Genomic DNA, 9,090 nt, shown 5'->3' with positions numbered 1-9,090 from the left:
CGAAGCCCCTTCTCCTAGCTTGGAATCTGTCTCTGTCGCCCATTGGTCTGGTCCAGCGCTGTGTAGGTAGGTCGTCACAGCTGCCTAGAAAGACTAACAGTTAAATGCACCGGAAAGATCCTGGGATACAATGTTGTCTCGGTTTCGCAACCCTAAGACCTTTCCTGAGCAAGTGAGCCCTTGGCTTCCCATGGCAGGTTTGACCAGAAACGGAATCAGGCTGGGAGAGAGAGCATCCGAAGGCCAGAGCTGACCCTACTGTGCCTCCTCGGGTGGAGGCTCACCTAAAGCCAACGTCCAGCACCAGGCAAAGAGAGCTAGGAAGGCATAGAGAAGCTGCAGGGAATCTAATTTAGGGAGATTCCAAAAGCTGTCATCGAACTCTACTGGTAGCTCCCCGAACTTCTACTTGCGGTTCCCCGACTACTTTTCTGAGTTAGCGCCTCTTGGAGCCTAAGGCCCATGGAATGCAGTAGGAGGTGGGACATGAGGCTACAACTGGAGTCCAGAGCAAGGACGAAAGAAACTTTCATTCTTTAACAGTAGTCATTCCAAGGCTAGGCCAGCCTGGGACCCTCTGATCCCAGCCTGGCAGAGGCTGGCAGAATTCAGACTTCATTCCTAGATCAGTTGGAAGCGCAGGGGTGGCATTTCTGCCTCTATGCTGGGGCTGGTCGCTCTCCTAAAGAATCTCAGCCCGGGATTTGTCCGGGCCGGCAGCAGGCCCGCAGCAGGCCTGGCCCGTGCGTGGGGTCGCTGCTGCTACAGCCTAAATTGCTTATCTGGGAGCCACGGCTATTCCAGGAATTTCAGTGTGGTTTTCCACTCCACACCCTAATCCATAAAGGTAGACACTTGGACACTAACATTTCAAGTTAGATTTAGGAAATATCCTGCCATAAAACCAACGTCTTTCTCCCCACTCTCACAAACACACTTCTAAGGCTTGCGGGGATTCTCGCCAAAAGAAAACACCGGGACTGGGGACGGAGAGAAAGGGCAGTGAAATGAATGGTCGAAATCGACCAAAAACACTAAGCAGAAACTTCTCGAAGTGCTCTCGGAAAGTTCCCAGAGCCTTGGCAGTGAGGCTGTCTGCTCCTCCTCCACTCCATAGTCAGGCGCTTCACCAACTCGATGCTTGTTTCGCAGGACCACCTGGACGCCCAAGTCACTTTTCCTAGCGAGGGTTCTCACCAAGGTACCCCGGAGGTGTAAATATAAATTGCAGGGTTTAAAGCTCCTAAGGACAGCACTCCCAGGCAGCACACTCACTCCTTAGCTGCTGGCTTAGGGTATTGCGAGCGCTAAGGGACCAGAACTGAGAACTGCAAAGGAAGCCACCTCGCAAAAAAGCCCAGGAGCCAGCCTTGGTCTGGGGTACCGTCCCAACCCGGAACTACAGCTGCTGATGGGCTGAGAATTGAAGAGTTGGAAGACCCGAGGGTCTAGGTGACCCTGTACTAACCCGCCACTAGTGGTCTTGGCTCCCCCCTCTCCCAGTGCTGGCAGGAGGGGGCGGGAAGAGACAGAGTCGGGTCCCGCCCCGCCCCGCCCCGCTCGGCGCTCTGTATTCGCCGGGGAGGGCCGCCTCGCCCAGAAGGCTCCCGGGTGATTGGCGACTCCAGGAGGAGACGCGAGGAAAAGTCGAATAAGAGGGCGCGACGTCAGACTCGAGATTTGGGAAAGGGTGAGGGAGGGGGGTGGAAGGGCGGGGACGGACACACAGACACTAAGTCGGACACACACCCCCGCACAGCATTCTAAGTGTCCACAACTTAAGGTCGCCTTAGCCCAGTGCACAGAGACCAGGGAAGAGGACGAAAGAATAAGAGTAATCAGATTTTTAAAAGAGGAGTTAGACTAGAAAAAGTGAAGAGAGCTGAGAGGTGAGCAAAAGCAACCGTGAGAAAAGCAAGGAGGAGAAAGAACCGCAGTTTCCCAACGTCCAGGACTGCGGAGGAGCCTCCGGAGCGGAAGCGATCGAGGGTGGGGTGAGGGGGACTCTGCGAGGGGAGGGGAGAGGAAAGGATAGGAGGGAAGTGTAAACTATAGGAGGGTGAAGGAAGCGAGGCGCGACACAGCTCTGGGAGAGGAGGGCAAAACTGAGCGCTAAGCACAGAGCGGCTCTCCCGGCTTAAAGGAGGGAGCGCGGCGCAGAGAGGAGGGGCTTGCGGCCCCGTAGAAATGTCAATCAGAGCCCGGAGCCCAGGGAATCTCGGCCAATCTGTTCGGACCTGACCTGACTCCTCGCCGCCGCCGCCGCCGCCGCCGCCGTCGCCACCGCCGCCGCCGCCGCCGCCGCCGCCGAGCAGATCAATAGGCGAACGGGGTTCGCAGCGCAGCGCGGCCCGGGCTCGGCCCAGCCCCCGATGCGCTCCGGAGCTAGCGTACGGCTCTGAGCACGGCGGCCCCGGGGGCCCGGCCCCCTCTCCATAGGTGCCCCGCGGGCCACCATGTCCTTCCCCCAGCTCGGATACCAGTACATCCGCCCGCTCTATCCACCCGAGCGTCCGGGAGCCGCAGGAGGCGGCGGCGGCAGCGCCGGGGCCAGGAGCGGTCCGGGCTCCGGAGCCTCAGAGCTGGCCGCCTCGGGGTCCCTATCCAATGTGCTTTCGTCCGTGTACGGGGCACCCTACGCGGCGGCTGCAGCAGCCGCTGCGGCCGCCCAGGGTTACGGAGCCTTCCTGCCCTACGCCACGGAGCTGCCCATCTTTCCACAGCTGGTAAGAACCGGAGAAACCCGGGAAAGAGGGGTTGGAGCTGGGGTGTAGGGCAAGATGTGAGAGTGCAAAAGAAAGCCAGTGTCCCGGTGGGAGAATAAAGGTGGCGGTAGCTGGAGCTAACTCGCGCTCCCGCGCGCGTGTCCTCTTCCTTCTCCATGTGCATACAGGGCGCTCAGTATGAGCTGAAGGACAGCCCTGGGGTCCAGCATCCGGCCACGGCCGCCGCGTTCCCGCACCCGCACCCTGCCTTCTACCCCTACGGCCAGTACCAGTTCGGAGACCCGTCCCGTCCCAAGAACGCCACCCGAGAAAGCACGAGCACGCTCAAGGCCTGGCTCAACGAACACCGCAAGAACCCGTACCCCACCAAGGGCGAGAAGATCATGCTGGCCATCATCACCAAGATGACTCTCACCCAGGTGTCCACCTGGTTCGCCAACGCCCGCCGGCGCCTCAAGAAAGAGAACAAGATGACGTGGGCGCCCCGCAGTCGCACGGACGAGGAGGGCAATGCTTATGGGAGCGAGCGGGAGGAGGAGGACGAAGAGGAAGACGAGGAAGAGGGCAAACGCGAGTTGGAGATGGAGGAGGAGGAGCTGGCAGGAGAGGAGGAGGACACCGGGGGCGAGGGCCTGGCCGACGACGAAGAGGATGAGGAGATCGATTTGGAAAACTTAGACAGCGCCGCAGCCGGGTCGGAACTGGCCCTGGCTGGGGCAGCGCACAGGAACGGCGACTTTGGCCTAGGACCCATTTCGGACTGCAAAAATAGCGACTCAGACGACAGCTCCGAAGGCTTGGAGGAGCGACCACTGTCGGTCTTGAGCCTGGCCCCAGCGCCACAGCCAGTGGCCAGGGCTCCTCCATCTCCACCTTCTCCACCCTCCGGCCTGGACCCCTGCGCTTCTGCACAAGCGCCCTCCTCTGTCCTCCAGAAGCCCAAGATCTGGTCACTGGCCGAAACGGCCACTAGCCCAGACAACCCACGTCGCTCGCCTCCCAGAGCTGGAGGTTCTCCTCCCGGGGCAGCCGTCGCGCCCCCGACGCTGCAGCTCTCGCCCGCGGCCGCTGCTGCAGCTGCAGCGGCACACAGACTCGTCTCCGCGCCGCTTGGCAAATTCCCCGCTTGGACCAACCGGCCTTTCCCAGGCCCGCCTCCTGGCCCACGGCCGCACCCGCTGTCCATGCTAGGCTCGGCCCCACAGCACCTGCTGGGACTTCCCGGAGCCGCGGGTCACTCGGCTGCCGCTGCGGCCGCCGCCGCCGCCTATGCTCGGCCTGCGGAGCCTGAGAGTGGAACAGGTGACTACAAGAGTGTAGGTCACAATGGGACCGTGTTGGTGGGGTTCTGGCCTTGGCTGGAGGGAAAGGACCGGCCTTGAGGGGGAGGGCGAATAGTGTTTTTCTCTTAGCTCCCCTGAGGGTGCAGCGACCATGAAGGCCTGGACGCAGCGTTCTAAGGGCCTCCTTTTTCTTTCCCCTTGTTTCCTACAGATCGCTGTAGTGCCTTGGAAGTGGAGAAAAAGTTGCTGAAGACAGCTTTCCAGCCGGTGCCAAGGCGGTAAGATGCCCCGAGTTTGGGTGGCAGACTGGGAGACCCTTCAGGAGGGATAAGGAAAACACAGAGCCAATTGTAGATGCCTTTTGCCCCGGGGGAAGGGAGCAAAGTGGCTGGAAAACGATTTTTAAAACTCTCTCTCTCTCTCTCTCTCTCTCTCTCTCTCTCTCTCTCTCTCTCTCTCTCTCTCTCTCACACACACACACACACACACACACACACACACACACACACACACACACACACATCACTTCTTGTGGACACATAGACGCGTTTCCATTCTCATCCGGGGCACCTCAGACAGGGCCTGTGGATACGAAGCTGGACAAGTCTGGTCCCTCCAACAGGCCTATGGAGCACAAGACCTCTATGTGAGGTCCGCCTCCTTCCAGGCCGACCTGACCTCGAATTCGGATCTCTTCTGCCCAGTTTATAGTTAAGGCACTTACAGCTGAGCAACTCCATACACTCCACAGGGCATCCCCACCTAAGCTGCTTCCGTGTCTAAATCTCACCTCCTTTGTGTCCACTCTCTTCCAGGCCCCAGAACCACCTGGATGCTGCTCTGGTCTTATCAGCTCTCTCCTCATCTTAATTTTTCAACAATTTTTAAATCGTTGTACTAATTGTAAAAAAAACAAATCGCTCTGTATAGTGACGAATTGCAAGCATGTCTATGTATGATTACCTAAAAAGAAACACTAAACAACAACAACAAGAATGAAAGAAAAAATAAAGCCAGCCCCTCCTCGGCCCTCCCCCAAGTCGCTTCTGTACCACCCCACATTAGATTGTGAGGTTCATTTGTTCTGTTGCTTTCGGGGGTGGGGTGGGGAGGGGAGTGGGGTTGCAGAGAGAATAAGTGCGTCTGACTCTTTTTGTATATATAGAAAAATGTACATATGTGTGAACCAAATTGTACAAGAAAGTATCTATTTTTTTGGCTAAATAAATGAGCTGTTGCCACTTTTGACTATAACTGGCAGGTCTGCCACCTGGACTGATCTGTGTGATAGTTCTTTGGTGTTTTGTCGTTCCTTTCCCTCCTGCGGTTGTTTAAAGACTGCAGGAAAAGGACAAGCGAGCGTGGTTAGGGGACAGCAATGGCCGAAGTGGTCCGATATAGCCAGGCTAGGGCCTCTGTAATAAGGGGCGATGGAAGTCGCTGGGCCCTACAGAGAAATGGCAAAAGACCTAGGAGAAAATGGGGTCGATTCCCTGCTAGGAGCTGGAAGGCTGAGTTCTGTCCACGGGTCAACTGGAGTAACCGTGGAGCCTTGGGGCCTTCTCTGATGACTTGGCAGAAAGATTTAGGGAAGCTTCTAGGAGTTCAGGGAATCGGGCTAGAAAGCTGTCCGTCCTGGCTCTCATTCTAACCCGCACAACTGTTTCTCAGTCCCGCGTACAGGGGCTGTGCAAGCTCAACTAGGCCTCTCCCGCCGCCGTGCTTGCCTCTCCAACACCTCCTTATAGGTACAAAGGGCGTGGAGCGGGATCTGTGGGAGAAGCCTGGGTGCTCCCGCTTCCCGCTTGGTGGCGTGTGACCGCGCTGGAGTTGGGAGTCCAAGGCCGAAGCTAGGCGGCAGCGTTTGCTCCTTCTCTGCTTCTGCGCATTTTGCCCCAGTGCTAGCGAAGGGGGCTGCTTTCAGAGATCTCGGCGTGGGTTCGGAGTCCAGCCCCGGCACCTTAAAAGCTGGGAATTGTGCCATGAGTCTAGCGGGCCAGAGGCGGGGAAGGAGAGCGAAGGTGGCGCGTGGGGTGGACACAACAGCGGGGAAACCTGGGGCTGGAGCTCCCTCTACAGGACGAAGGGGACTCTCGGCTCCCGGCCTCTGCCGCCCTCCCGGGCCCCGGGCTGCCTTGACATTCCCGGCCAGAGCTTGCCCAACTTTGACGCTAATAAGTGGAGAGTCACGCTCAGGATACTGAAACCTTGGGGTTCAAAATGGGAGCACCTTTGAGGCACCCTTGTCTGGCCCTTTAGATTCCCGGTATAGCCAGACGTGGTGCATCGGAGCTGCGGAGCAGGGCTCGTGACCATCGTGCACACTGTTGGGAGGTATGAGGAGCCAAGTGAAGTCTGCATGGAGGACAGTTAACGTTGTGCGCCTGCGAGGGTCTGCGAGCCAGGACTGCCGGTGTGTTGGGGTCCACGAGGTGAGGACACAGCTGCCGGAGCCACAGGTGACGTGAGGCTTTCCCTAGGAAGGCTGTGCTCAGAGAGAGAAAAAGTTTCCCCAGAGCAGAGGCAAACCACTGGCAAAGGCAGGGACAGGCAGCGAGTGGGGTGTTAAAATATTCGCGCAAATACCTCAATCTCTTTGCTAAGGTGTTTCTGCAATTCAAAGTCTTTCATAGGTGAAGCACTCAAACTCCATCCTCTTAGGACATGCATCTGAAGTTAGTACCCCTAGAAGAAGGGCCAGGGCTCCGGTGAGTGGCTGCCAAAGCCTTCACACCCTTCCTCCAGTTCACACCTTCAGGGGGTTGTTAGCTACAGCCCACACTGGCTGCCCATTTACTTCCTGGGAAGCCAAGAGCAGAAATTCACTTCCGTGGTTCCCTTCTCCGCGTCAGCTTCCTGCCTCACATGATGGGGGTAAGAATGAAAAGAGGGTGCCTGCCTGTACCCATTCTTAAGTAGGGATGCCCATCATTTGCAGAAGCTTAGACAAACACCCTCAGTTCCCAGGGGTGTCCGAGTCACCTCTTCTCGTCGCCCAAAAGAGTGGACCAGCTTCCTTTAGGTGGGCCAAGCACCTCTGCAAGCAGCTCCACCAAAAGAAAAAGAAAACTTCCCAGGGGAAAAAAAATTATCTCGGTGGCCACACAGAAGTCTTTCTTCTGAGAAGGAGCCCCTAGGGAAAGGCACTTCATCAATGAGAGGGAGATGGGTGTGGAGAGGCCTGCATAGGGTCTCTGTCTGGTGAAACCTCTGCACCCTGCTCAGCTTTTCTGGCTCTCACTCCCACATGAGGGCACCGGCTGAGGCCCAGCCCGGCTATCTTGAAAGAGCAGCAAATGGAGGTACCAGGGAAATCAGCCTAACACTGGGTGTGGCTTCCTGCAGTGTGTACTTCAGACCCCCACTGATCCCAAGTTGTCTTCAGTACAATAACATAACCAAGGCAAAACAGAACCTCCCAGGTTCCCAACAAAAGAGGAAAGGGTCTCAGGAACTCCCTCCATCCCCTTACTGAAAGAAGTGAGTTACATCCTGTCCCTGACGCAGCTACAGTCAGAAACGAAATATGTCTCACACACACACACACGCACGCACGCACGCACGCACGCACGCACACACACACACACCACTAGGAAGTGCCTGCTGTTCAGTTGGTTACTCCGACCCCTCCAAGGTGTGTATGAGATCAACTAGGCCAGAGACACTGCCTTCCTCGATATCTTCACAGAGCTGGGAGCGAGCAGTGCCTGCCAGAGCCAGGGAGCCCAAGGAGAATGAGATTATCCCCCCAGGTGACTGTTCGCCTTCACATTAATGTTTTCTAACTAAATTGTTTTCTGGAGGGGGACTTCAGGGCAGGAAGAAGTACAATGCAATCCCAAAGTGACAGGGACTAGTGCACCGAAGAACCTAGTGCTCTATGCCAGGAGTGAAGAAGGGACCAGTCCCGCCTCCTGGGTGGTATTCTCTGGGCACCTGGAGTACAAGGAGACCCAAAGCCTTGTCAATCACTGACCAGGGGAGTTAGCTGGAGAGACTGACGTTGCAGTAAAACCTATATGTCAGGTATCTTCTGGTTTGAGTTTATTGGGAGGTTTTGCCAGGGTTTCAATTTGGGAACTGATTCCTTGTAACCTTCTAGAAGCATCCTCTCCTTCTTAGAACTCTTGGTTACATGTGCCTCCATGGAGCAAAAAGTGGGCAACTGCAAGTCTATAAAAAGTGTATCTGGGTTTAACAATAACTCTAACTTGAGTGGGAGACAGTCTCATACTCCTTAGGCCCCATTGTGAATATCCAGGGAAGGTAGATTTGACAGACTTAGCCAAATTTTCTTGTAAATCCATCAATTGTTAGTATTGGGCCTAAAAAGGAGAATGGGCCCAAAGATAATTATGGGATAAGAGGACCCCCATACACTATCATCTATCTTTTTCTTTCTGTTTCTTTCTTTTCTTTTTTGTTTGTTTTTCCAAGACAGGGCTTCTCTGTAGCCTTGGCTGTCCTGGGCTCACTTTGTAGACCAGGCTGGCCTCACACTCACAGTGATCCACCTGCTTCTGCCTCCCAGAGTGCTGCGATTACAGGCATGCACCACTGCACCTTGCCAGCTATCCTTTTCTGATCTGAATAGGCCACTGTCATCTGACTCACCCGTGTAGCTTGACCACATTAAAAATGTCTACCTGTTGTGTGATGGCTCCCAGGAACAGTCTTAGGTCCCTTGGGGTGGGGGTGGGGGAACACTCCAAAGTAGGGAGCAGTAAGAAAAAGTTTTTTGTTTGTTTGTGTATGTGGTTTTTTTTGTTTGTTGTTGTTGTTTGTTTGTTTTGGGTTTGGGGGGTGTTTTTTGTTTTGGGTTGTTTGTTTTGAAACAGGGTTTCTCTGTGTGGCCTTCACTGTCCTGGACTCGATTTGTATACCAGTCTGGCCTCGAACTCACAGCGATCCTCCTGACTCAGCCTCCCAAGTGCTGCAATTAAAGGTGTGCGGCAATCCCTAACTAAGTGATTTTGTCTCCTCTCCCATCCTGGGATAGTTGGCAATGCCTGCAGAGAAATAAAGGAATAAAACTGGGGGAGAAGTGACACCTTGGGGGGGTGGAGGTCAGAATCACTGCC

General features: G+C 55.7%; 1 protein-coding gene across 1 annotated transcript; it reads left to right on the top strand.

Annotated features, from left to right (window-relative positions):
• The first annotated feature begins 1,699 nt into the window (after window positions 1–1,699).
• On the top strand, window positions 1,700–5,303 carry Irx3 (iroquois homeobox 3). The gene is made up of 4 exons (XM_051168968.1): window positions 1,700–2,726; window positions 2,894–4,028; window positions 4,221–4,287; window positions 4,825–5,303. Exons 1-4 carry the CDS (start codon window positions 2,457–2,459, stop codon window positions 4,877–4,879), a joined length of 1,527 nt encoding a protein of 508 aa, XP_051024925.1. The 5' UTR covers window positions 1,700–2,456; the 3' UTR covers window positions 4,880–5,303.
• Window positions 5,304–9,090: the final 3,787 nt, after the last annotated feature.

This window comes from Acomys russatus, chromosome 26 (assembly GCF_903995435.1).
Source record: "Acomys russatus chromosome 26, mAcoRus1.1, whole genome shotgun sequence".
NCBI lineage: Eukaryota > Metazoa > Chordata > Mammalia > Rodentia > Muridae > Acomys > Acomys russatus.
This window is presented reverse-complemented; position numbering and strand designations above follow the sequence as displayed.